This window comes from Heptranchias perlo, chromosome 19 (assembly GCF_035084215.1).
Source record: "Heptranchias perlo isolate sHepPer1 chromosome 19, sHepPer1.hap1, whole genome shotgun sequence".
Taxonomy (NCBI): Eukaryota; Metazoa; Chordata; class Chondrichthyes; order Hexanchiformes; family Hexanchidae; genus Heptranchias; species Heptranchias perlo.
The window spans coordinates 23,980,887-24,008,885 of NC_090343.1; the positions used below are offsets into that span (position 1 = coordinate 23,980,887).

The following is a 27,999-nucleotide window of genomic DNA, read 5'->3' on the forward strand; positions in this document are numbered from 1 at the left end:
CAAATCTTCCATGGCCTGCTCGTTGTAAGTTGGATGCTGTTTTATACAGACACCTAAAACGGATGTAAAAACATATAAATTAGGGGCCTAATTAGGGATCTATTCAAAATTAGTCAGTGACGAGTGGGCTAAGCATTGAGCCAGATAATTCTTCAGCTGTCCCCATACCAGTCAAAGAAAGATAAGTTGTAAAAAAAAGTTTTAGAAACACCGTCCTGTGGAGCCAGGAGGATCAGGAGTGCTCCCCCGACTCCACAGGCATTGCAGCTGGCCTCAAAGGGGGGGGGCGCGGCGGGTGGTAGGCCAAGATTTAAAATTTTAAAAAAGACCTATGTGTAGTGTGAATCAGACCAGTGTGCATGCGTTCTGCTGGAAGTCTGCATATTTGTTGTAGTGTTGTAGGCTTACTATGGCCCCCATAGATATTGTTTATAGAGGGGGCACCGCAATGCACCGGCTTGATTTTCAAAAGTCAGGAAAAGTATTTACACCACAACCGCGCATTAGAATGTGAACGAAGAACTTAAGTAAAGAAGTATTTAAGATCACTGGTCAAACATAAACAAAACTTTTATTTGTAAATAGTTATATTCAAATGGCAAATTATGAAATCCAAAAGAAATTTTTAAGTGAATTTTAGAAGATATTCATGGAGAATTTTGCAACCAAAATAAAATCAACATGCCTGTTTTTTTAAAGAAACACTATAATCTCTTCAGTTAATTCTAATGACTTGTTTCCAATTGTTCAGGTTGTACGTCAAAAGTAATAGTCCACAACATATAAAGTTTCATAACATCCTTCTCCCCCCTCACCAATCGAATTGGTGCACAAAACTAAGTTCATCAATCCAGATTTTTAAAAAAACATACATTTTTCCACCCCCCCCTTTAACATTATCCATCTTGTCAATAAATCTAAAGCTTTTTGTCTCCACTACTCTAACCAGAAGAGCAATCTAAGTGGAAATCACTCATTACGTGAAGAAATTCCTCCTGACATCAGTCACAAATTGTCCTTTCACCAGTTTTAGCGCATGCCCCCTTGTCCTAGTGTCTCAGAAGTAGTGTTCCGGATTTACCACAATATATTGTGCAATGCTAAAAGGTCCCCTCTCAAGGCTAAAGACCCCCAGTTTCTCCATGGAAAGTGGGAACAATGGAAGATTAGAATGCGCTAAGCGGAGATTTTGGAAATAGGAAAAGAATAATTGAGAGGGTACGAGAGTAAAGATCTCAAGTATACAGTTGGAAGAAAAGCTTGTCAAAAGTCACATTTATGAACAAGGTTCCAATGTTCCTTGTGATGAGGTTGATGAATATATGGAAAAGTTGCCCAGGGAGATAGAAGAGGCAATAGTGTCAAGCAAATTCAAGAAGGAGCTGGATAGTTTTTTTGACAAGTGATTGAGGGATATAAATACTTGTCAACCGTGTGTTTGGGCAGATGGATCATAGTGGTCCTTTCTGGCCCTGTGCATTCCTATGTTCCTCTGAGTTCTGGCATGTGGTCAGACAAAAAAGCCTCCGAACCACATACTGCTTGAGACAATACATTACACAACACTTCCAACATGAAACAATAAGAGTTGGTCAGAAACCAAGCTTTTAGACTTCTTTCAATATTCCATCCAAAGAAGTCCTTACAAAGAGTAACTGACCAATTATGGACTTTCACGTATGTTTAAATTTTTTGTATTTTTAACATTTGCTGAATTCTTGTGCTTTGTATTTATTTAACTGTAAATAAACAGAGTAGTTGCTTTAGTCTGCAAACTATAAAAGAGGACATTGCCAGTTGTGGGGGTAAATTGTTAATTAGTTCAGATCGTGGTGTACAAAGGCTAATACTGCTGTCTCCTGGAGTTTGCTCGGTCGCCTTAGGGAATTAGAAAAAAATTCCCATAATTTTTGCTGAATTGACCAAAGGGCTTTTTTCATCTCTCCTACGAGACAGTATTACAAGAGATAGGAGGACTGTGCACATGGTTATATCATCTGCTGGATGGTGAAGGGTAATGGAGCTGATGGTCTTTTCTATTCATATGCAACTCTAGTCTGTGTGAGCAATAACTGCCATTTGGCAGCGTAGCAATCAGATTACTGTAGTAGGGTAATTGTTCACCCCACTGATATGCATTTCAAGGACTGAAAAAGGGAAACGGTACGACTTTTAGATTGAAGGGAACAACGTATGCTTGTGCAAAAAGATGTTAAAACTGTTCAGAAAAGGAAGATTTTCCACAAAAACTCAAAATTCCAACAGTTTCCCTACAGAATCTTAAATTTGTACAACAGGGTTTACCAATTATGTGAATAATGTCCACGATGTGGAGCTTTCTCACTGTTGTGCTGAGCTGCTCCTGATACAAGTTCCTAAAGTATTAATCTATTGTGAGGAAACCTTGAAAACAAGGGGGGGAAAAAAATCAAAGTCCACATTTATTTCTGTGCAAATGTTCTCATCATTCTTGGACCAGCATTCATCCCATCTGTACCTCAGTTACATTTTTAAAGTCGATCTAGGGAATATTTACAAGACAGAAGACTGCATCTGGAATTTTCCTTCTACTAAGCCAACAATAAAAAGTTCTGGAAAATTAAATACATACTGTCAACTATTTTGTTTGAAAAGTACCAGACACGCAGAATTTGTATTCCTAAGCTATAAAACGAATTAAAATTGTTGTCAATGGCTTTCCATTGTACATTCCCAAAGTATTCGCTGATATATGCAATGATAAATTAACATCTTAGCATTTCTTTAAACAAAACATATCAGTAAGCTCAACACACACGTTATGCACACAAGAAAAAAGAGTTTAAAAGCACAATAGATGAATTTTAAAGTGTAAAGCACTTTTGTATTGGGAAATCATTATACTACTTTTTTCTGCAAGGAATTGCATTATATACAAATAACTCGTATCTAAGTGAGTCATTGCCACAAAATATACAAAACCTTGAGATTAAATACTATGACTTATAAGCTTGTGGATTTTAGTTAGGTAACAAGGCTACTTAATGAGAATTAACAAACATGTGAACTTCTTCCTGCACAATGGAAAATTTTAATGAGACTGACAAAAATGTAAAATGAATGGTTATTTTCTATAATTACATTCTTAGTATCCATGTTACATCCACAACTGGCTCCAAATAAATTTAATAGCAGTCAGTAGGACTGCTGACTGTATTAACAGTAAAGTTGCTGAGGATATTCCATCAGAAGAAATAAAGTATGAGGTTAGTTTCAGATGTAAGATGGATATTAGTAGAGAACAGGCAGACCTTTAGTAAAGTTGTTTTGAAAATATATAAACATACACTTAAGAACCGTTGGCATATGAAGCAAAGAAACTGCGAATAGAAACTCTGTACAGCAGCCAAAAGTAAATACCAAATACTCTGTATTTTCAGTCCAACGTGCGAAGTTGGTAAAGTTATAAGTTACCATAAAAATGAATTTAGGACTGGGGTGAATCTTGCAATCCCTTGACCCTTCAGCAGCCATTTGGTGGCGTTCCCCGATGTAATGCGATGGTGATACTTTGGAGTTCATCCCAGCCTTAAATGTGATTATTCTTAACCATAAAGTCATATTCACATGTTCTGTCATTTATTAGTGAATTTATTAACAGTCCTGTCTGATATACTGTAACCAGTAAATGTACAGCAAGACACTTCATAATCCTGTTCAGTCCCATCATACAGCCTTTATTTGGGTTCCTCAATTGTTCCCTTACTGAGGTCTGTCATCTTAGGATATTTAACTTTCTTGTGGTCCAATTCATTCTGTGCCCATAATAGAAGTTTTAGCAGTTTGGCTAGCTTGGGTGTTGATTCACGATTCTCATAATCCAAAATAGCCTGATTTACTTCACTCCAAACCTAGACAAAAGAAAAAGCAAATAAATTTAAGACTGTAGTCAATTAAAGTTGACATTCAAATTCAGTTTCTATAAAAAACACAAACTTCAGTTGGGTTCCAGGAGACACATTTTTACTGGCAAAATGAAAAACCACCAGCTTTTCATGACTGGTATCTTTATACTGATTCATACCCGATTCCATGCCCCTACATGGAGACCCTGGATTTTATATTAGAAATCATCAACAGCTGCGTAGTTGAGGCCATCTGTGGACTCAAGTCAACAATCAGATAGAACCTTTCCATTCTTGGATACACTAAACCCTGATTGAGTCACTTGATTACCTAACTGCTTCAAGATTAGCAGCTGGGAACAAAACAGCAACAAAAAATGTCACAAAAAAATTCCTGTGATAACTTTTCCTCTGTAACTAACTCATTAATGAAATAGTGAGAATGTGCAACTTTGAAGTGTGCAATTTCTGGGAATATAATTTTGTTGGTAAGGCATTAATTACAGGAGGAAAAAGATTCTCCTGTTCTTTGATAAAAGTGGAATTTCATTCTCCATAGTATGCTTTAACACTTGGCTTTACCTTGGCACAAGGACTGCTGTAATTCTTACTGATAAGTTAGGCAATAATGAGCTACACAAAGGTGTAACAGTAATGTAATTTCCAAGGAGTACTGAACAATATTATTATACTAGAAATGGTGAAAACAACTTGCATTTATATCGCATCTTTAATGTAGAAATATCCCATGGTGCTTCACTGAGGAGAAACAGAAACTGATTGGTAATAGAAGAGTTAGGAGAGATGATCAAAAGTGTGGTCAGAGAAAGAGGTTTTGAGGACGCTTTTAAAGGTGGAGACTGAAGTAGTTGGGCAGAGGGGTTTAGGAAGCAGTCCCAAATAAGGGCAAGAAGGCTCTGCTAGCAATGGGCGGGGGAGAGAATGCATAGGAGGCCGAAATCAGAAGGCTGAAGTGGTCAGTTCAGGACATTATTAGGTAGGTATTCTATAACCAAGGTCGCATATACAAGGTATTATTAAAAAAAGTTTTATCCCAATTCAATTTGAAGAAAATCTACGTAGGTGAGCTGTTTCCGTTCTGTTGAATACAATTTAGTTCTCTCCCGATGTTACTTTCAGTCTCTTTAGAATCATAGGAGGCCACTCAGCCAATCATGCCTGTGCCAGCTCAAAGAGCTACCATTGGTCCCACTCCACTGCTCTTTCCCCAGAGCCCTACAAATTTTTCCGTTTTAAATAGATCCAATTCCCTTTTGAAAGTTACTATTGAATCTGCTTCCACCACCCCTGCAGGCAATGCATTCCAGATCATTACAACTCGCTGAGTAAAAACATTTCTCCTCATCTGCCCCCCATGGCTTTTTTGCCAATTATTTTAAATCAGTGTCCTCTGTCAGTGGAAACAGTTTCTCCAGTAGGAGATGGCAAGTGTTGTCTTCACAGGCCACTTAGGTGTGCGACATGGAGCCTCGGGGGCTACATATAAAGTTTAAAATCAATGTTCCCATTTCTCAAGCTGTGGATAGTAACCAATAGTATCCTGATGTAGGATTTATCTACCAATGGGGCTAAGAGCTAAGAACAGCTATTTCCAAACCTTAATGTCCATGAAATTCAAACATGACAAACTAAAATGCAAAAGATGAGTGAAAATATAACCGAGTTGCCTGGGGTTTGTGGACTAGATTGTAACAAATTATATTAAATTAGGTCAACTAACCACTAGAAAAACACATCCCGTAAAAGTGTAGAAGTCAAAAATATGGAGAAGTTGAAATTCATAATTTCCGGACATACAACCACAATCTTTCACAATGTTGTCATTCTATTGGCTCCAAAATAAATTGTAGGTCTACAGAGCAGCTCTTCTACCATCAACCTTGGATAATTTGTTTGGTGAAGTTTTAAAAGAATAATGCAGACCTGGGAAGGGAGGGGAAAGGATGCTGTATGCTAGCTAGTAACTCTGTCTCCCCCTATAACTGCCAAGTTACATAAATTACTAGTTCCTTGGTAGGCAAGGTAAATTATACTTGCCTTAGAGTGAAAATGTTGTCCAAATAATTTTTACAATGAAAGCAATTAAGCATAACAATAACTACTTGCATTTACATAGTGCCTTTAACATAGTAAAACGTTCCAAGGTGCTTCACAGGAGCGTTATCAAACAAAATTTGACACTGAGCCACATAAGGAGATATTAGGACAGATGACCAAAAGTTTGGTTAAAGAGGTAGGTTTTAAGGAGTGTCTTAAAGGAGGAGAGAGGGGTAGAGAGGGAGAGAGGTTTAGGGAGGGAATTTTAAGAGATTAGGGCCTAGGCAGCTGAAGGCACAGCCGCCAATGGTGAAGTGATTAAAATCGGGGATGCGCAAGAGGCAAGAATTGGAGGAATGCTAAGATCTCAGAGGGTTATAGGGCTGGAGGAGGTTAGACATAGGGAGGGGTGAGGCCATGGAGGGATTTGAAAACAAGGATGAGAATTTTAAAATCAAAGCGTTCCTGGACTGGGACCTAACGTAGGTCAGTGAGCACAGGGGTAACGGATGAATGGGACTTGGTGAGAGTTAGAATACGGGAAGCAGAGTTTTGGATGAGCTCAAGTTTATGGAGGGTGGAAGATGAGAAGCCAGCCAGGAGAGCATTGGTTTAGTCAAGTCTAGAGGTAACAAAGGCATGGATGAGAGTTTCAGCAGATGAGCTGAGGCAGGGCGGAGACAAGCGATGTTACAGAGGTGGAAGTAGGCGGTCTTGGAAGCTCATCTCTATGTCAAATAGGATGCCAACCCAACCAAGCTAGACAGAGACTGGCAGTCAACCAAAATATTCAAAAAAAAACAAAAAATGTAATCATCTACATTAATTGTAATACTTTAAAAAAAAATTGATTCACAATTTGTTTACTTAAAGCCAATGTGCAAACATAATTTCAACATTTCAAAATCTGTCTGGACTATTTATTCAATGGATTTCATCCTAAAGAATAAAATTTTTTACTAAATTATATACAAAATAGTATAATTACATGCAATGTGACAATTTTACCACACATTTTAATTGCACAAGAGAGGAAATTAAAAACTTGGCATATTTAACAAATACATTGTTCCCAAAATAGCTAACATACTAAGCAAACTTCAACTAACAACAATATTTAATGATCAGATACTGAAAAACAGTTACCTTTTGCCTCTGCATCATATTAAGCAGATCCCCAAATGGTGATTCTTCAGGATTATCAAAAGCTAGTAGGGCCAGTGTACGTTCCATCTCAGTCAGACACTCTCTACTCTCCTCACCCTGCTCAGCAAGCTGAGTCTGGGCAAACTCCAGAGCTGCTTCTGTCTCACGCTGGCGAATCAACTCAATCAAATGCTGTTGCTGTAGAAAGCACATTTACTAGCATTAGTCTAATTATGCAACAACACAGCCAATAATGCTACTGATCCACAATTGTTCAGTAGCTTTCATCTTTTCTTAACCCCCTTGGAAAAATAACAAAACAAATAACAAAGTTTGGTTTACATACTAAGTATTGCTGCATTCCTAGTAATAGCACCATACCACCTAAAGGGTTGCATTTCATCTTTCAGTATAAAACTAGAGTCAAAAACTATTGAGGTCATTGGGAAATATTAATTCATGGATGATGTAAATACAAGGTTATTAGTCACAGCAGCTTTTTACCATCAGGTAAAAAACTAAAAATAGTTCAGAACTGTGCTTGAAAGATGACCCCTACGAATACAGATTCAATTTTTATCCAGATTATCTTAAAGAAATTTTTTTACCATAGAAGCGGCCTGACAACATTTGTTTTGCATCTGCAATGCTGTAGCAGTATTGCAGCAAAAAGAAAAAAAGTTGAAAGACTAAAGTAAATGAAAGTTTAAAAAATGATGAAATAGAAGGAAGAGGTATTTTTCATTGCTACTGCTAATAAATAAGGATAATTAAAGCAAACAAAACAAAGCAATAAATCACACAAATAAATCAGCAATATTAACCTGTGTGTCACCACCAAAAAAAAAATCTAATCTGGGGTGTGACTGAGCTTCCAGAGGTGCTTATGAGGTAGCTTGAATAGCAGCACTTCTCCTTTGATGCTTAAAAAAGGAGCACCAATTGCTACACTTCTAGGTACAGACTATCTGAGAAAAGAAAATTGGAGCCAGTTTTCAGCCATAAGCTTCATTGCCAAAATGGATGGTAGGGCCTGAGAAGCACAGAAAAAAGTAATAACTTTTTTTTTTAAAAAGAGGGGGGAAATAGCAGCTAAAATAGATACATAACTTGAAAAATCTATTCCCATTTACACAAACTGAACAAATCCTTTGTTAATGTAACAAATAAAGATGATAAGAAAGACATGGGAAGATGAAATTTAAAGAAAGAGTTACATTATAAATGTGGTTTGGATAGCTACAAAGAAAAGGTTTTCTTGTGATGATCTGGCCCAATAGATTCCACTGCAAATTAGTCCTGTACCAGTATTTGTATTTTATAGCCACAGTATTTGTGTGGCTGGTCCAGTTAAGTCTCTGGTTAATGGTGATCCCCAGGATATTGATGGTGGGGGATTCAGCGATGGTAATGCCGTTGAATGTCAAGGGGAGGTGGTTAGACTCTCTCTTGTTGGAGAGAGTCATTGTCTGGCGCGAATGTTACTTGCTACTTATCAGCCAATTACCGCCCGATCAGTCTACTCTCAATCATCAGCAAAGTGATGGAAGGTATCGTCGACAGTGCTATCAAGCGGCACTTACTCACCAATAACCTGCTCACCGATGCTCAGTTTGGGTTCCGCCAGGACCACTCGGCGCCAGACCTCATTACAGCCTTGGTCCAAACGTGGACAAAAGAGCTGAATTCCAGAGGTGAGGTGAGAGTGACTGCCCTTGACATCAAGGCTGCATTTGACCGAGTGTGGCACCAAGGAGCCCTAGTAAAATTGAAGTCAATGGGAATCAGGGGGAAAACTCTCCAGTGGCTGGAGTCATACCTAGCACAAAGGAAGATGGTAGTGGTTGTTGGAGGCCAATCATCTCAGCCCCAGGGCATTGCTGCAGGAGTTCCTCAGGTGTCCTAGGTCCAACCATCTTCAGCTGCTTCATCAATGACCTTCCCTCCATCATAAGGTCAGAAATGGGGATGTTCGCTGATGATTGCACAGTGTTCAGTTCCATTCGCAACCCCTCAAATAATGAAGCAGTCCGAGCCTGCATGCAGCAAGGCCTGGACAACATCCAGGCTTGGGCTCGTAAGTGGCAAGTAACATTCGCGCCAGACAAGTGCCAGGCAATGACCATCTCCAACAAGAGAGAGTCTAACCACTTCCCCTTGACATTCAACAGCATTACCATTGCTGAATCCTCCACCATCAACATCCTGGGGGGTCACCATTGACCAGAAACTTAACTGGACCAGCCACATAAATACTGTGGCTACATGAGCAGGTCAGAGGCTGGGTATTCTGCGGCGAGTGACTCACTGCCTGACTCCCCAAAGCCTTTCCACCATCTACAAGGCACAAGTCAGGAGTGAGATGGAATACTCTCCACTTGCCTGGATGAGTGCAGCTCCAACAACACTCAAGAAGCTCAACACCATCCAGGACAAAGCAGCCTGCTTGATTGGCACCCCATCCACCACCCTAAACATTCACTCCCTTCACCACCGGCGCACTGTGGCTGCAGTGTGTACCATCCACAGGATGCACTGCAGCAACTCGCCAAGGCTTCTTCGACAGCACCTCCCAAACCCGTGACCTCTACCACTTAGAAGGACAAGAGCAGCAGGCACATGGGAACACCATCTGCACGTTCCCCTCAAAGTCACACACCATCCCGACTTGGAAATACATCGCCGTTCCTTCGTCGTCGCTGGGTCAAAATCCTGGAACTCCCTTCCTAACAGCACTGTGGGAGAACCTTCACCACACGGACTGCAGCAGTTCAAGGCGGCAGCTCACCACCACCTTCTCAAGGGCAATTAGGGATGGGTAATAAATGCCGGCCTCGCCAGCGACGCCCACATCCCATGAACGAATAAAAAAAATGCCCAAGCCTGGATGTTCTCCAGGTCTTGCTGCATGCGGGCATGGACTGCTTCATTATCTGAGGGGTTGCAAATGGAACTGAGCACTGCAATCATCAGCGAACATCCCCATTTCTGACCTAATGATGGAGGGAAGGTCATTGATAAAGCAGCTGAAGATGGGTGGGCCAAGGATACTGCCCTAATACAACAGTATGTAGAAATAAATGCAAGTTGTTTCTGTAAAATTGAGAAATCAGGATGATTCAAAGTTCAAATTCAAATTTATTATGTTCAAAATACAAATAAGGATCAGACTTATGTCTGAATTTCAGCATCCAAGCTTCAATGAAGTGCAATAAATTCCATATATATTTGAAAAAAATGTTTACAGTCGAAGAATCATAGAAAGGTTTCAGCACGGAAGGAGGCCATTCGGCCCATCGAGTCCACGCCGGCTCTACGCAAGAGCAATCCAGCTAGTCCCACTCCACTGCCTTATCTCCGTAGCCATGCAAATTATTTCCTTTCAAGTACTTATCCAGTTCCCTTTTGAAGGCCATGATTGAATCTGCCTCCACCACCCCCTCGGGCAGTGCATTCCAGATCATAACCACTCGCTGTGTAAAAATGTTTTTCCTCATGTCACCTTTGGTTCTTTTGCCAATCACCTTAAATCTATGCCCTCTGGTTCTTGACCCTTCCGCCAATGGGAACAGTTTCTCCCTATCTACTCTGTCTAGGCCCTTCATGATTTTGAATACCTCTATCAAATCTCCTCGCAAACTTCTCTGTTCCAAGGAGTACAACCCCACCTTCTCCAGTCTATCCACGTAACTGAAGTCCCTCATCCCTGGAATCATTCTAGTACATCTCTTCTACATCCTCTCTAAGGCCTTCACATCTTTCCTGAAGTGCAGTGCGCAGAACTGGACACAATACTCCAATTGCGGCTGAACCAGTGTTTTATAAAGGTTTATCATGACTTCCATACTTTTGTACTCTATATGCTTCTATTTATAAAGCCCAGCATCCTATATGCTTTTTAACCGCTTTCTCAACCTGCCACCTTCAACGATTTGTGCACATATACCCCCAGATCTCTCTGTTCCTGTACCCTCTAGTTTATATTGCCTCTCCTCGTTCTTCCTACAGAAATGTATCACATGGCATTTTTCTGCATTAAATTTCATCTGCCACGTGTCCGCCCGGCCTGTCTATATCCTCTTGAAGTCTATCACTATCCTCCTCACTGTTTATGACCCTTCCAAGTTTTGTGTCATCTGCAAATTTTGAAATTATGCCCTGTACACCCAAGTCCAAGTCATTAATGTATATCAAGAAAAGCAGTGATACCAGCAGCGACCCCTGGGGGAACACCACTGTATACCTCCCTCCAGTCCAAAAAACAACCATTCATCACTATTCTCTTTCCTGTCACTTAGCCAATTCTGTATCCATGTTGCTACTGCCCCCTTTATTCCATGGGCCGCAATCTTGATGATAAGCCTACCATGCGGCACTTTATCAAACGCCTTATGAAAGTCCATATACACCACATCAACTGCATTGCCCTCATCTACCCTATCTGTTACCAAAAACTCTATCAGGTTAGTTAAACACAATTTGCCTTTATCAAATCCTTGCTGGCTTTCCCTAATCAATCCACACTCATCAAGTGACTTAATTTTGTCCCAGATTATCATTTCTAAAAGTTTCCCTGAGGTTAACTTGACTGGCCTATAGTTGCTGGGTTTATCCTTACACCCTTTTTTGAACAAGGATGTAACATTTGCAATTCTCCAGTCCTCTGGCACCACCCCCGCATCTACGGATGTTTGGAAGATTACGGCCAGTACTTCTGCAATTTCCACCCTCAGCAACCTAGGATGCATCCCATCCAGACCGGATGGCTTATCTACTTTAAGTACAGCTAGTCTTTCTAGTACCTCTTCTTTATCAATTTTTAGCCCATCCAGTATCTCAACTATATCTTCCTTTACTGAGACTCTGGCAGCATCTTCTTCCTTGGTAAAGACAGATGGAAAGTACTCATTTAGTACCTCGGCCATGCCCTCTGCCTCAGTGAGTAGAACTCATTTATGGGCCCTAATCGGCCCCAATCCATCATACAAATATTCAATTTAGAGCACTTTTTAAATACAGTTTTTCAGTGGATTTTTATACTCAAATGTGAACAAAGTCAGTGCTGCAAAATAGATCAAACACTCACAGGTCAAATTACCATGTGAATACAGTTTTTCTCCACTACATCCTAATAATGTCTTCAACCCCAACCTCAAAACAGCACCAACTACTTCACCATTCATCCTTACAGCTTCTCTGAATGAGATTGCCAATTTGTGAATAGTTTTGGCTGTTGACCCACAACCACTAGGCAGAGATTGCTCAAACTTGTATAGAACCCATACAGCTGGCAGACAAGGTATGGTCCCATTAGATAATCACAGTAATTATTTAAATTAAATGATTTACGGCACACAAATCAGATATGATTGAAATCTAATCAAGAACTGAATTACAACTAGAAACAAAACCCAAGTTTACCAATGACTACCATTAGTTCAGTAAGGACGTCTCCTCTCTTTACCAACCCCCGCCCCCCCCCCTTCAATTTAGTTATTCTTTTTGATCAGCTACTTTTTTTTAAAAAAACTTTTCCTCAATTTGGCTGACGGACAGACCAAAAAGAATTGTCTAATTTTGTCAGAGCTCGTTTTTCCTAAATGAACATGGAGCAGGATCAAGGGACTGAATGGCCTACTTCTGTACCTATCAGACTATAATCTTAACAGCCCAGGTAAATTTCAGCTTTACACCCAGATTGAATGAGATCAAGCACCACAGACCATTACATTACAGAGCAATTTTTGCTGGACAAGAGTGCAGGTCGCAGATTAGCCCTATAATTTTAATTACCCAGCTGCAACTCAGCTCCCATCCAGCAAGGTTCTGTACCGGGAGCCTCATAAAATTTATCTTTATGTATATTTAAGATGTGTGTTGTGGTCTGAGTAATGGTTGAATATACATAAAACAAATTTGTAAATGCATATTTCAACCAATAGTTCATCAAATGCTACTCAAGAGTTTTCAAATAGGACCTGGATTCCCCCCCACCCCCACCTTTTAAATAAAAAGATGCATTTCTTATACTTGAAGGTGAAGACTTCCCTACCTGTAAGTGGAAGTAAAGATAACGATTTGTGTCGAGCAGCTCTGGATGCAGACTATTGATTAGTGCAATGGCCTCTTGAATTTGTCCATTCAGTATCACTTCGCGAATTTTAATACGTTCATCAAGGGTGTCCGGATCAACACTAGGCTCTATCCCAGATTCCACTCTAAACTTTTCTGCTGCTTCCTTAAATCCTTCTGAAACAAAATTATACATAAAACAAAAGATGCCTCTATTAGCAGTAAGATTGTTAATTTTTAGCTTTAAAAATTTCACAATATTTCTAGCTTTCAAAACTATTCCTAAAGATGTTAATGTGAAATTTGGTGATTTTTCAGCTCACATAATTTCCCACAGTATGGGTGATTTTAATTCCATGCACCTCGTGCAGCTATACTTTGAAAGAATGCCTGCTGTGATCTATGGTCTTTCCCTTGCACCTCTCCAATGCAGCATCAAAATGCAAGTCACACGTGTTAATGAGTGTAGGAATAGTAGGAGAAGACAGGTTAATGTGTGGCTGGAGCAAAGGTGCAGGAGGGAGGGCTTCAGATTCCTGGGGCATTGGGACCAGTTCTGGGGTAGGAGGGATCTGTTCAAGATGGACTGGTTGCACCTCAACGGGAGCTGGGACCAATGTCCTCGCACGTGGGTTAACGAGCGCTGTGGCAAAGGGTTTAAAACTAATTTGGCAGGAGGAGGATGGGCACCAGGAGGAAACAGGAGAGGGGAGAAACAAGGTGCAGAGCACCGGGAGGGGCAAGTAGCACTAGAGTAAAGAGAAGTTCAGAAATAGGAGGGATTAGACTGGAGGCAAATGCGACATAGTCTAAGATGAGATTGGAGTGCGTGTGCGTAAATGCACGTAGCACGGTAAATAAGGTTGGGGAGCTGCAAGCTCAAGTCACCACATGGGACTACGATATAGTGGCAATAAGAGAGATCTGGCTCAAAGAGGAGGATTACATTCCTGCTACAAGGTATTCAGGAAAGATAGGGAAGGAATGAAAGAGGGAAGGAAAGAAGGGGGAGATTCAAGAGGTTCAGAGTAAACATGTTCCCACAATGAAAAAGGGTGGGACTGCCAATTCTAGAGCCCCTGGATGACATGGAGCATACATGGTAAGATAAGGCAAAAAAGGGAAGCTTATGTCAGACACCAAGAGCTCAATACTGCAGAAAGCCTAGGAGTATAGAAAGTGCAGGGGTGAAATTAAAAAGGAAATTAGGAAAGCAAAGAGAGGGCATGAAAAAATACTGGCAAGTAAAATTAAGGAAAACCCCAAAATGTTTTATAAATACATAAAGAGCAAGAGGACAACTAAGGAAAGAGTAGGGCCTATTAGAGACCAAAAAGGTAATCTACGTGTGGAGGCGGAAGATGTGGGTATGGTTCTTAATGAATACTTTGCGTCTGTCTTCACAAAAGAAGGGGACAATGCAGAGATTGTAGTTAAGGAGGAGGAGTGTGAAATATTGGATGGGATAAACATAGTGAGAAAGTATTAAGGGGTTCAGCATCTTTGAAAGTAGATAAATCACCAGGCCCGTGTGAAATGTATGCCAGGCTGCTAAGAGAAGCAAGGGAGGAAATAACGGAGGCTATGACTATTATTTTCCAATCCTCCCTGGCTACAGGCGTGGTGCTGGAGGATTGCTAACGTCGTACTGTTGTTTAAAAAGGGAGAAAAAAAGAGATAGACCGAATAATTATAGGCCAGTCAGTCTAACCTCAGTGGTGGGCAAATTATTGGAATCGATTCTGAGGGACAGCATAAATCGTCATTTAGAAAGGCACGGGTTAATCAAGGACAGTCAGCATGGATTTGTTAAGGGAAGGTCATGTCTGCCGAACTTGATTGAGCAGGTAACAAGGTGGGTCGATGAGGGTAACGCATTGGATGTAGTGTACATGGATTTTAGCAAAGCTTTTGACAAGGTCCCACATGGCAGACTGGTCAAAAAAGTAAAACCCATGGGATCCAAGGGAAAGTGGTTAGTTGGATCCAAAATTGGCTCAGTGGCAGGAAGCAAAGGGTAAAGGTTGACGGGCATTTTTGCGACTGGAAGGCTGTTTCCAGTGGGGTCCCTTGCTTTTTGTGGTGTATATTAATGATTTGGACTTGAATGTGGGGGGGCTTGATCAAGAAGTTTGTAGATTATACAAAAATTGGCCGTGTGGTTGATAGTGAGGAGGAAAGCTGTAGACTGCAGGAAGATATAACAGGCTGGTCAGGTGGGCAGAAAAGTGGCAAATGGAATTCAATCCGGAGAAGTGTAAGGTAATGCATTTGGGGAGGGCGAACAAAGCAAGGGAGTACACAATAAATGGGAAGATAGTGAGAGGTGTAGAGGAACAAAGAGACCTTGGAGTGCATGGCCACAGATCCCTGAAGGTAAAAGGACAGGTAGATAAGATAGTTAAAAAGGCATACAGGATACTTTCCTTTATTAGCCAAGGCATAGAGTATAAAAGCAGGGAGGTTATGCTGGAACTGTGTAAAACATTGGTTAGGCCACAGCTTGAGTACTGCGTACAGTTCTGGTCAAAACATTACAGGAAAGATGTAATTGCACTAGAGAGGATACAGAGGAGATTTATAAGGATGTTGCAAGGGCTGGAGAACTTTCGCTATGAGAAAAGATTGGATAGGCTGGGGTTGTTTTCTTTGGAACAAAGGAAGCTGAGGTGAGATTTCATTGAGGTATATAAAATTTTGACGGGACTAGATAGAGTAGATAGGGAGGACCTATTTCCCTTAGCAGAGGGGTCAGTGACCAGGGGGCTTAGATTTAAAGTAATTGGTAGAAGGATTAGACGGGAGCTGAGGAGCATTTTTTTTCACCCAGAGAGCGGTAGGGGCCTGGATCTCACTGCCTGGTAGAAGCAGAAACCCTCAACTCTTAAAAAGTACTTGGATGTGCACTTGAAGTTCTGTAACCTACAGGGCTATGGACCAAGTGCTGGAAAGTGGGATTAAGCTGGATAGCTCTTTTTCAGCTGGCATGGACAAGATGGGCCAAATGGCCTCCTTCTGTGCCGTAACTTTCTATGATTCTATAAAAGAAAGAGCTGGGGGTGGGGGAGTGGCAGTATTGATCAAAGAAACTATTATAGCACTGAAAAGGGATGATGTAGTTTTGGGGTCAAAGACAGAATCTATTTGGTTAGAAGGAAGGAACAACAGAGGAGCTATTATGCTACTGGGTGTATACTATAGGCCACCAAACAGTGGGAAGGAGATAGAGGAGAACATTTGCAGGCAAAGTACAGAAAGATGCAAGAAATATAGAATGGGGCAGTAACAGTGTAAAGGGCAAAGAGGGGGAGGAATTCCTGAAATGTGTTCAAGAGAACTTTTTGAAACAGTGTGTTTCCAGCCCAACCAAGAAGGAAATAGTGCTGGATCTAGTTCTGGGGGATGAAGTGGGGCAGGTGGAGCATGTTTCAGTGGGGGAGCATTTGGGGACAGTGATCATAATATCATTAGGTTTAGAATAGTTATGGAAAAGGACAAGGAATGATCAAATGTGAAAATGCTTAACTAGAGAAGGGCAAATTTTAGTGAGTTAAAAAGGGATCTTGCCCCGGTGAATTGGAATCAAAAATTAATAGGCAAGACATTAATTAACAACGGGAGGCCTTCAAGCAGGAGTTGGTTCGGGTACAGAGTCGACACATTCCTACGAGGGGAAAAGGAAGGGCATCCAAAGCTTGAGTTCCCTGGATGACTAAAGATAAAGAGAGATTAAAAGGAAATAGAAAAAGGAGGCTTATGACGAATGTAAGGTTCATAATACAGTAGAGAACCAGGCTGAATACACAAAGAACAGTGGAGATCTAAAAAAGGAAATAAGAGGGGTAAAGAGAGAGTATGAGAATATATTAGCAGGTGCAGCAGGTGATCAAGAAAGCCAACGGAATGTTGGCTTTTATTGCTAGGGGGATAGAATATAAAAACAAGGAGGTATTGCTGCAGTTATATAAGGTATTGGTGAGACCGCACCTGGAATACTGCATACAGTTTTGGTCTCCATACTTAAGAAAAGACATACTTGCTCTCGAGGCAGTACAAAGAAGGTTCACTCGGTTAATCCCGGGGATGAGGGGGCGGACATATGAGGAGAGGTTGAGTAGATTGGGACTCTACTCATTGGAGTTCAGAAGAATGAGAGGCGATCTTATTGAAACATATAAGATTGTGAAGGGTCTTGATCGGGTGGATGCAGTAAGGATGTTCCCAAAGATGGGTGAAACTAGAACTAGGGGGCATAATCTTAGAATAAGGGGCTGCTCTTTCAAAACTGAGATGAGGAGAAACTTCTTCACTCAGAGGGTGGTCGGTCTGTGGAATTTGCTGCCCCAGGAAGCTGTGGAAGCTACATCATTAAATAAATTTAAAACAGAAATAGACAGTTTCCTAGAAGTAAAGGGAATTAGGGGTTATGGGGAGCGGGCAGGAAATTGGACATGAAGCTGAGTTCGGATCGGTCAATGCCCTGTGGGTGGCGGAGAGGGCCCAGGGGCTATGTGGCCGGGTCCTGCTCCGACTTCTTGTGTTCTTTAGATTTGTGGTTGGGATCAGATCAGCCATGATCTTATTGAATGGCGGAGCAGGCTCGAGGGGCCGATTGGCCTACTCCTGCTCCAATTTCTTATGTTCTTATTTTCTTATAAAAGAGAACCCAAAGGTCTTTTATAAACATATAAATACTAAAAGGGTAGTCAAAGGAAGCGTGGTACTGATTAGGGACAAAAAAGGAGATCTTCTTGCGGAGGCAGAGGGTTTGGCTGAGGCACTAAATGAATACTTTGCATCCGTCTTCACTAGAGAAGAGGATGCTGCCATTGTGGCAGTAAAGGAGGAGGTAGTAGCGATATTGGATAGGATAAAAATAGATAAAGAGGAGGAACTTAAAAGATTGGCAGTACTCAAAGTAGAAAAGTCACCAGGTTCAGATGGATGCATCCTAGGTTACTGAGGGAAGGGTGCAAATTGCGGATGCTTTGGCTACAATATTTAAATCCTCTTTAGATATGGGGATGGTGCCGGAGTACTGGACGATTGCAAATGTTAAACCCCTGTTCAAAAAAGGGGAAGAGGGATAAATCTGGCAATTACAGGCCAGTCAGCCTAACGTCGGTGGTGGAGAAACTTTTAGAGACAATAATCCGGGACAAAATTAATTGGCACTTGGAAAAGTATGGGCTAATGAAAGTCAGCATGGATTTGTTAAAGGAAAATCATGTTAGACTAACTTGATTGAGTTCTTTGATGAAGTAACAGAGAGGGTTGATGAGGGTAGTGTGGTTGATGTGTATATGGACTTTCAAAAGGCGTTTGATAAAGTACCACATAATAGACTTGTTTGCAAAATTAAAGCCCATGGGATTAAAGGGACAGAGAGAGCGTGGATACAAAATTGGCTAGGGGATAGAAAGCAGAGAGTAATGGTGAACGATTGTTTTTCAGACTGGAGGAAAGTATACAATGGTGTTCCCCAGGGGTCAGTATTAGGACCACTGCTCTTTTTGATATATATTAATGACCTGGACTTGGGTATAGGGGGTATAATTTCAAAGTTTGCAGATGACACGAAACTCGGAAATGTAGTAAACAATGTGGAGAATAGTAACAGACTTCAGGAGGACATAGACAGACTGATGAAATGGGCAGACACATGGCAGATGAAATTTAAAACAGAGAAGTATGAAGTGATGCATTTTGGTAGGAAGAATGAGGAGAGACAATAAACGAAATGGTACAAAATCAAAGGGGGTGCAGGAACAGAGAAACCTGGGGGTACACATACACAAACCTTTGAAGGTGGCAGGACAAGTTGAGAAAGCTGTTAATAAAGCATACGAGATCCTGGGCTTATTAATAGAGGCAGAGAGTACAAAAGCAAGGAAGTTATGCTAAATCTTTATAAAACACTGGTTAGGCCTCAGCTGGAGTATTGTGTTCAATTCTGGGCACCACACTTTAGGAAGGATGTCAAGGCCTTAGAGAGGGTGCAGAAGAGATTTACTAGAATGGTTCTAGGGATGACAGACTTCAATTATGTGGAGAGACTGGAGAAGCTGGGGTTGTTCTCCTTAGAACAGAGAAGGTGAAGGGGAGGTTTGATAGAGGAGTTCAAAATGATGAATGGTTTTGCTAGAGTAAATAAGGAGAAACTGTTTCCAGTGGCAGAAGGGTCAGTAACCAGAGGACACAGATTAACGGTGATTGGCAAAAGAGCCAGAGGCAACATGAGGAAACATTTTCTTTTTTACGCAGCAAGTTGTAATGATCTGGAATGCACTGCCTGAAAGGGTGGTGGAAGCAGATTCAATAGTAACTTTCCAAAGGGAATTGGATAAATACTTGAAGGGAAAACATTTACAGGGCTATGGGACTAAATGGATAGCTCTTTCATAGAGCCGGCACAGGCATAATGGGCCGCATAGCCTCATCCTGTGCTGTACCTACTACGATACAAGAGACACTCTGCTGACTGCATGGTGGTCAACCACCACAGTTCCAATCCCCTTCCTAGTGCACCCATACATAGCCTTTGCTCTTTTTGTAACTCTTATCTACCATATCCAAGCTGCCTCCAATGCTACCTAAATTTAACCTAAAATTATTAATCCTAAGATTATCTAGATTCATTGGAACATTAAGATCTTTTCAATTCCATCTCCAATCCTTCAGTATTTCTTCCTCAATTTCAGCTTTGTAGCTGGTTCTCATTCATTTGAGGGAGGTCATTCTATCTCCTATAGCATTGACCATATATTGGCCTACCTCCAGCTTCAACCTAAAAAGTAAACTATTGTGGGTGCATAATTAAAATGCATTACACATTTTGAAAGTTTGGTACTAAATTGTGATTAGACCGCAAACACAATAATCAAACTGAATTCATTGCAGGTGACTTTGGACTGGGGGAGAGACAGGTGGTGGTCAGGATCCTTCTACCAAAATAAAATGTGTCACAAACCAATAGCTTCTACTGTCTATATTTGGATTCAAAGGACCAATCAGCATAATTGTGTAAGGAAGTTCTCTCGATTACAGCATACTCCTCCAGCCAAACCACTGGTCATAAACAGCCATAGAACTTCTAAAAACTATTTTGCTGCAATCTGAAGGGTACCAGCAAATTTTTTTTTATAGGACATTGTATATTTTGTGGGGTTTTTTTGGCTAAAACATCTCAAAACAATGATAAATTACTAATCAAAGCCAAAAGAGAGTAACAATAGCAGCACAAAGCTACAGAGTGGCACTCTCATGCCTGAATTCCATATCACAGCCGTGGCATTTTTTAAGTACTTATTGATTTCAACAATAAACTCTGGAAATTCAACTATAAATGACCAGCTGATGGGGAAAAAAACTTTACTATTTAATTGAGCTAATAAAGAAATAAAAGCCTGAATCATTTTCCACGGACAGTCTTGTTTAGTTAATCTTAAGGCCATTCAATTAGACTTAACCTTTTGAGGACTATATTATTTCTGTGACAATGAGGGCCTATTGAGAAACGTTCTGGACAATTCTACTGCAGAATACTTACCTTGCAAGGAAAATAAGGAAAAATTAATTCTAGATTTCACTTTCATTCACAATGGCATGGTTTTAGAATCTAGGCCATCCCAAACACAAGTAAGGAGCACAGCAACAGTTCTAATCATTAGTAGTACTACATCATTTATCATAGGTGTTAGTACCAGAATATCATTAGGAACAAAATGAAGAACCACCTGCAACAACACCCGAAACATTAACCTGCCTTTTCTCTTTACACATCCTGACAGACTTGTGTATACCAGCCTTTTCAGTCTTTACTATTTGGAACAGTTTTTTTTTTAAAGTTACTTTTCTCTCAATGTAAAACTTTTAGCTGTCCCAATTTTTTGTGCAGCCTCAATGCTAAGAAAATTAATTTCCTCTTCAGATGAATTTTCTTTTTGGCAAAACAGATTTGATAGCAAAAATGTTGCCTGCAATATGGTCATTCTATTACAAGACACTTCCAAAATCATGTGTAAATCCTATTGGTCTAGTTTGCACTAGTCTTACCAGTAACTAGATAGTTCATTATGAGACGATTCATGTCAGCTCTTTGGATGTGTAAATTATTGAGTTTTTCCATCCATTCATCTTTAGTAATTTCATCAGGCTTTTCTGTATAACTCATTCTGAAACACCTAAAAGAACAAAAATAAACCAATGAAATATGTCCCTGAAGACTAATTAAAACAAGGAAAGGTAATTCTTACTCTTAAAAAAAACCTACAAACCATCTTTAAATTGACAAGTAAAAGTAATCAAAAATACCGGATGGAAAACACAGAGATATAGAAACAGCCATATAGATCTACTTGCATTAACCATAGAGCACTTTTTCCTAATACTTATTTTTTTTGGGCTCATCAAAATAAATGATCATTACTTGAGAATGAAACACTTCTCCACCAACTTTTATATGAAGTTCATCATGGTACAGTAATGAGAAAAATGCTGTTTTATATTTACAAAGAGAAACATTTTTATGACAACACAATTTAGAACAGGGCACTCACAGAGGCTGGAGTATAAAATGCATCCATAATTATTAGATTAGTAAATAAGTTAGCATTTTAAACATAAAAATATATAATTTAATGAAAAATTATAAACTTCAGAACATATCTATGCAGGGTTATTATTAGAAAGGAGCTCCTGTGTACATTCTATCAACCTTTGGTTATTGTTATTTTAGTGAAAATGTCTATTAACTGAAAAAAATCTCTCTCTTCATCCAAGTGCACTACTTCCTGCAGTATTTGGTCAAGAGACATGAATAAATGTTAAAATTTGATTACACCATATTCTCAGAGGGAATGAGCTTGATAGAACTTCGTTGAAGTGGGAAAGATGGCATTTAGTCTAAATTATCAGAATATAAGAAACAACAAATCAGAGGAAGGTAAAAGGACATTAAAAAACTTGCATTTGTTATGCAAGAAATGCTACATTACATTTGCTACCCAAAATCAAATCAGGATACTACCATAGCAATAAAAAAATTGAAGTGATAGCAACAAACTGCACATCTAACAGATATTTGGACACAATCTGAAAATGCACTTGATCAAAATAATTTACTGGTTGTCTATATATCTGTATACATTAAAAATCTTGCATACGGCATGCATTTCCAGTCCACAAAACTTGCTTCATGTCATGATTTATGGTTATGCATTTCATAAGAATATAAGAAATAGGAGTAGGAGTAGGCCATACGGCCCCTCGAGCCTGCTCCGCCATTCAATCAGATCATGGCTGATCTTCGACCTCAACTCCACTTTCCCGCCTGATCCCCATAGAATCCAAAAATCTATCCATCTCAGCCTTGAATATATTCAATGACTCAGCATCCATAGCCCTCTGGGGTAGATTCACAACCCTCTGCGTGAAGAAATTCCTCTTCATCTCAGTCTTGAATGGCTGACCCCTCATCCTGAGACTATGCCCTCCCTAGTTCTAGAATCTCTAGACAGGGGAAACAATCTCTCAGCATCTACTCTGTCAAGACCCCTCATAATCTTATATGTTTCAACGAGATCACCTCTCATTCTTCTAAACAGCAGAGAGTATGGGCCCATTTTACTCAACCTCCCTTCATAGGATAGCCCTCTCAACCCAGGAATTAATCTAGTGAACCTTCGTTGCACTGCCTCCAAGGCAAATATATCCTTCCTTAGATAAGGAGACCAAAACTGTATGCAGTACTCCAGGTTCGTACTTCATTTCTGTCAGTATTTGCCATTATAAATTGCTGTGTCAACTTTTCCTGCTTAATTTTGTTGTCACAATGTAATTGCAGACTCTGGCCATGATGTAGCTCTCTGAAACAAGTTTCTAAAGTCTTGTTTCTATCTGTCACCATCTTGTATGCAAAAAACAAATCAACTGACAACATGGGAGATGCCATGGGTTCAAGAAAGAATACAAATCTCAGGAAGATGCTGCAAATGGAGAGTTTTTTTTGGGAACGTCACAATAGTTGTTAAAGCATCGTTATATAAATAAATTTTAAAATTGTACCTCTAATTTTATTTCATTATCCTTACAATGTTGATAGATAATGATTTTAAATATTGTGCTGTGGTAAAATATGTACCATGGCTCTTAATTTGAATTTTGCCCATCACCTTTCTGATTTTTACACCAGCATTGGTGAAATATTCAGCCTACCTTGGATCCCTTTATAAAGATAGGTGAGGTTCAACTTATTTTCTCACAATGCCCTTCTCAGATTTCAAAATGCATATTCTGACAGATGTAAGGAATCTTACAACACCAGGTTATAGTCCAACAAATTTATTTTAAAATCACAAGCTTTCGGAGATTATCCCCTTCGTCTCCGAAAGCTTGTGATTTTAAAATAAATTTGTTGGACTATAACCTGGTGTTGTAAGATTCCTTACATCTGTCCACCCCAGTCCATCACCGGCATCTCCACATCATATTCTGACAGAAGCATTAAGTAATTTTAGCTGTTGGACAAATTTAGAATAGATTTCAACTTAAGAATAATTATCAGAATTCATCTTGCACAGCAAAAGTAAAGTCAAATACATGATAACACATGATATCAAAAATGATAACACATGGTCATCACGGTTTTAAAAAGTAATCCTCTATATATTAAATGGAATTGTAAGATATGCAGAAGTTAAAAACAAACAAAAAAACAATTTTTTTTAGAAATATATGCTCGGTATCCACTGGATTAACCAAATATTAGATCAGCAGAAATGTGATTTAAAAACTTTTTTGGATTGAAGATAAAAATTAAAATTATTACATAATTTACAAAAAAAAATTCAGCTACAAGCCTACATACAAAATATGTTGTAAACTTTGTTGTGGCAAGGCTAGATTCTTAGCCAACTGGCTACACCTCATCATTCAGTCTTCTTTTTAAAAAAGTAATCTAAAGGAAAAACTCCCAAGCCACAGTCCAAAAAACTTATTTAATACATGGAACAGTCTGCCAATATGTAGCTTTTAACATTAACTCATCACATACATATAAAAAAAACAAGTTTCAAGATGCATATTTTCTATCTACTTGGGAGCTGCCATTTCTCTCTTTGGAAATTAACAGCATGTTATCACTAAGTATTTGTCGATCCATTTGGAGGTTTTTGCCTCCTTCTACATACTTCAATCTTGAGAGTTACCTGAATTTGGGAATTCTGGGTTGATGTCTTGCAAGACGATCCCCAAGATGGATATACAAATAGCAACTGTTACTTACAACAGAACATGCAGCATGAAGTTATCCACAACCAGAACCATATTTAGGCAACATGGATATACGTATTTAGGCAATAACAAATAATATGTACATTTTTCAAGAAATCATTCTCTCAAAAAGGTGAAATCAATTTTATTTTTAGCTACATTAAGATCTCACATGCATATCTTGGAGCTCATTACTGTATTAAATCACAGAACTTTATCTTGTTCAAAAATGTAAATGCATCACATTTAAGGCAGGTAGAACAGAAAGTGCACTAGGTCAAAATTCCAAATGAACATTCTAAGTGCACTGTGGTTTCTACTATACTGTAATAGCCAACAGCATTGTTATTATTTCAACAGTGCGCCAATAACTGTTCCAAGAGTAGCAATGGTACTCTAATAAACAGTACATGTGAGACATTTACTGTAGTTTGCAGGGGCAATGTTAATAGTTGCTTTGATAAAACTACTTATTTCCTTTAGAAATTTCTAGTTCATTATAGATTGTCAAAACCTTCTTCAATAGCTAGATCAGAATTCAAGGCAATAACAGAAATCAAACAAATAACTGCATTATACCCATCTATCTATTTGACAAAGTACTCCAAATTCCCTGACCTAGATTACATGGAAAGTAGTGTGATGGCACATTTATTATGGCAAAAGGCGATTTGGATTTGGCTGAAACATGCTTAGAATTAAGGATTAATGGTGGAAAATAATCTGCCCCTGCATAAACAAGAAGCATTCAAGAGGTAGAATGCATGCTGGTGAAATGTTAGATATCTGTCAGCATAAACAAGTGTTGAGTCTGCACAAGGTACTGGTACAGCCACATCCCAGATTACTGTGTACAATCCTAGTCACATGTATTACAGCAAGGATATCAGGCATTGAAGTGGTGCAGAAAAAGTCAAATTTGATCCCTAGATGAAGACATCTGAGCTATGAGAGGTTGAAAGACCCTGGGATTGTTTATTCTGGAGAAGAGAAGTCCATGGGCTATGTCTTTCCAAGTATTCAAGATTCTTAATGGGATAGATAAACTAAAATCCAATATGTTTCAGATAGCAACAAACTCAAGTTTAGAAAAGGGAAATTGCATGGGCAGTTTAGATTTTTTTTTAAATTAACTCTCAGGATGTGGGTATTGTTGGCAAGGCCAGTATTTATTGTCCATCCATAGCTGCCTTGGATACAACTGAGCTGCTTGCTAGGCCACTTTAGAGGGCAGTTAAGAGTCAACCACATTGGTGTGGGACTGGAATCACAATTAGACCAGACTGGGTAAAGTCAGCAGGTTTCCTACCCTAAAGGACATTACTTTTAATAGTAAGTTGCCTGTGGTACTGCCCACGGTCAGTTGAATTGTGTTTTTTTTAAATCCACAAAAAAATTTGGATTGAACCCATTACTTAAAAAAATTGCATTCATTTTATTTGTCATTTAAAATAAATATCACATGGGCGTTCAAATTGCAGCCCCCAAGCAATCAGCCATTAAAGCCCAAATTCAGTTCCATTTGCACTTATATTTCTTATTTGCTGTTTTGTCCTGTGCTGTGGGCTTAGAAATAGCTTTTCTTAGCACTAATACCTCAATGGTGGATAAATCCTAAATGAGAATGATAAGTTCGGAGAATTAAACAAATTAATAGGAACGTAGATTTAAACTTGATGGTATGAACACAACTATGCAGCTGATGAAGTCAAAACACTTCAGCACTGACACAAGCCTTTTTTTTATTATTTCGGTCCAGTTGTCTGAAAGGGGTGTTACAGGAACCTCCTTTTTTTCATTCTCTCTTAAATCTACTACCTCAAATTAGCTACCTGACAATGACACCTGAAAGCCATATCCAAACCTCCAGTTGGTGAGGAAATGGTTGATATCATCCCATATCACCTGACTGCCAATCTGAGGGTCACAAAATGCAGAAGATACAGAACAAATGGTGATACCCAGTGCAGATATATTACATATGATGTATGTTATGATGAACCAAACAGGGTCTGAATTTATTGAAAACTTGTAAAATGTTATGTTGCCAAGACCAAAGTCATATTCTTTAGCCCCCACTAGCATCTATAAGTATCTGCTTTGACTCCATCAACCTCCCAGGTGGAACTGGAGGGGCAGAGCCTTGGCATACTGCTTAACTGGAGTGAGTTTTTATTCCCCTCTTCTGTTCCATTACTAAGTCTGCTTTCTTCCATCTTCACATCACCTGCCTCACTTCTCCCCCACTAGCATCAAAACTGTAATCCAAACTCTATCATCTCAAAGTTTGATTTCTCAAGTACACTGATAGCTAGCTTCTACTCTCCATAAATTACAACTCATTCCAAGTCCATGTTACCATACATATCCACACACCCAGTCATGCACTCCCAAAATCAGATATCCTTGTAAAGGTCTACACCTTCGTCCTTACCCAGCCTACCTCGGCGATCAACTCCAACTATACATCGCACAATGCCCACTCCCTACCTCCCACACTATTCCTTGTCCCCACTCCACCATCAGCAGCTGCTCCTTTGGCACTTCACCCTGTCTTGTGAAAGTCCCTCCATCTTGATACCATGTTTTTACATTCCATCAAAAAAAACTTCTTTGATTGTACTTTCAGCTCAATTCCCTAGCTCGTTCTCTTTTTGCTTGTATTCACTTTTTTCCTTCATTATTCCACAAAGCACTGTGAGATGTTTCTAGTCCCTGTGGAGTGCTGTAAAAATGTTAGTAAACATATTTGTAACAAGTGAAAATCCTGTTTACTTACATTTAAAACTGCTGTTGGAAATATATATACACACTTAATAAAACCTTTAAATTGCTACATTTTAAAAGTTTGTTCCACAGACCGAAAATGATATCTGTTCAGCCGAAAGGTCATGTTTTACACAAAATGTAAAGAACGAGAAAGTTTAATCTTCTGAAAGCTGAAATTCTACCTTGTATTTACTAGAACTAATAAATGTTTCAACTTAGAAACCGACATGGGCCTTCTATTTTTATTCATATTTCAACAAATTAAACCAAGCTCTAGAATATCTTAATCCATATTGGAAGATACACACCTACAACATGTACAGACCTTAATCTCAAAAACTGCTGAAGATTTCCTTCTTCATAAGGGCTCCACTCATCATTCCCTAACCCACCGCCTACGTTAAAATGAAGTTTTAAAGCAAACTGTGATGTAGAAACGTTCGTAAGTGAATCAAGTTTGTTCAAGCAGTGAAAGGATTGTAATGCTCGATATGGAATTTTTACATGGGGGGGGGGGGGGGCGGGGTAGTCACTGCGTCGCCGAGGCCTACGTGTAGGGGACAAACAATACAACTTGCCCCACATAAACAAAAACATTATCAGCTTAAACAGAGTCGCAGGAACATTTAATAGCCTCATTTAGTTTCATTTGCACACGGTGGTTTAAAAACAATAGACGCTTTCAAGGCGCTAGATTTTAAACTAAGCGAACGTACCTCAAATGTGGAAGGTTTTGTTTGTACCCAAATCCGAAAGCAGGAAAACTCGCGATCTTTCCGTCAATGAAAAGTTTGGTTGA

General features: G+C 39.5%; 1 protein-coding gene across 1 annotated transcript; it reads right to left on the minus strand.

The window, feature by feature from the left end:
• Window positions 1-552: 552 nt before the first annotated feature.
• Window positions 553-27,999, minus strand: LOC137335238 (glucose-induced degradation protein 8 homolog). Its single transcript, XM_068000493.1, has 5 exons — window positions 27,917-27,999; window positions 21,216-21,343; window positions 13,141-13,337; window positions 7,089-7,286; window positions 553-3,890 (listed from the first exon to the last, which is right to left on the minus strand). The coding sequence occupies exons 2-5, from the start codon at window positions 21,331-21,333 to the stop codon at window positions 3,717-3,719; spliced, it is 687 nt and encodes a 228-aa protein (XP_067856594.1). The 5' UTR covers window positions 21,334-21,343; window positions 27,917-27,999; the 3' UTR covers window positions 553-3,716.

Bases quoted from the DNA above. Each gene is read 5' to 3' on its own strand.
- LOC137335238 (XM_068000493.1), bottom strand. From the start codon at position 21,333: ATGAGTTATACAGAAAAGCCTGATGAAATTACTAAAGATGAATGGATG. The intron at 13,338-21,215 runs GTAAGACTAGTG...ATTTTGTTTCAG, and splicing joins AATGAACTATCTAGTTACTG to AAGGATTTAAGGAAGCAGCA. The intron at 3,891-7,088 runs GTAACTGTTTTT...TCTTTTGTCTAG, and splicing joins ATATGATGCAGAGGCAAAAG to GTTTGGAGTGAAGTAAATCA.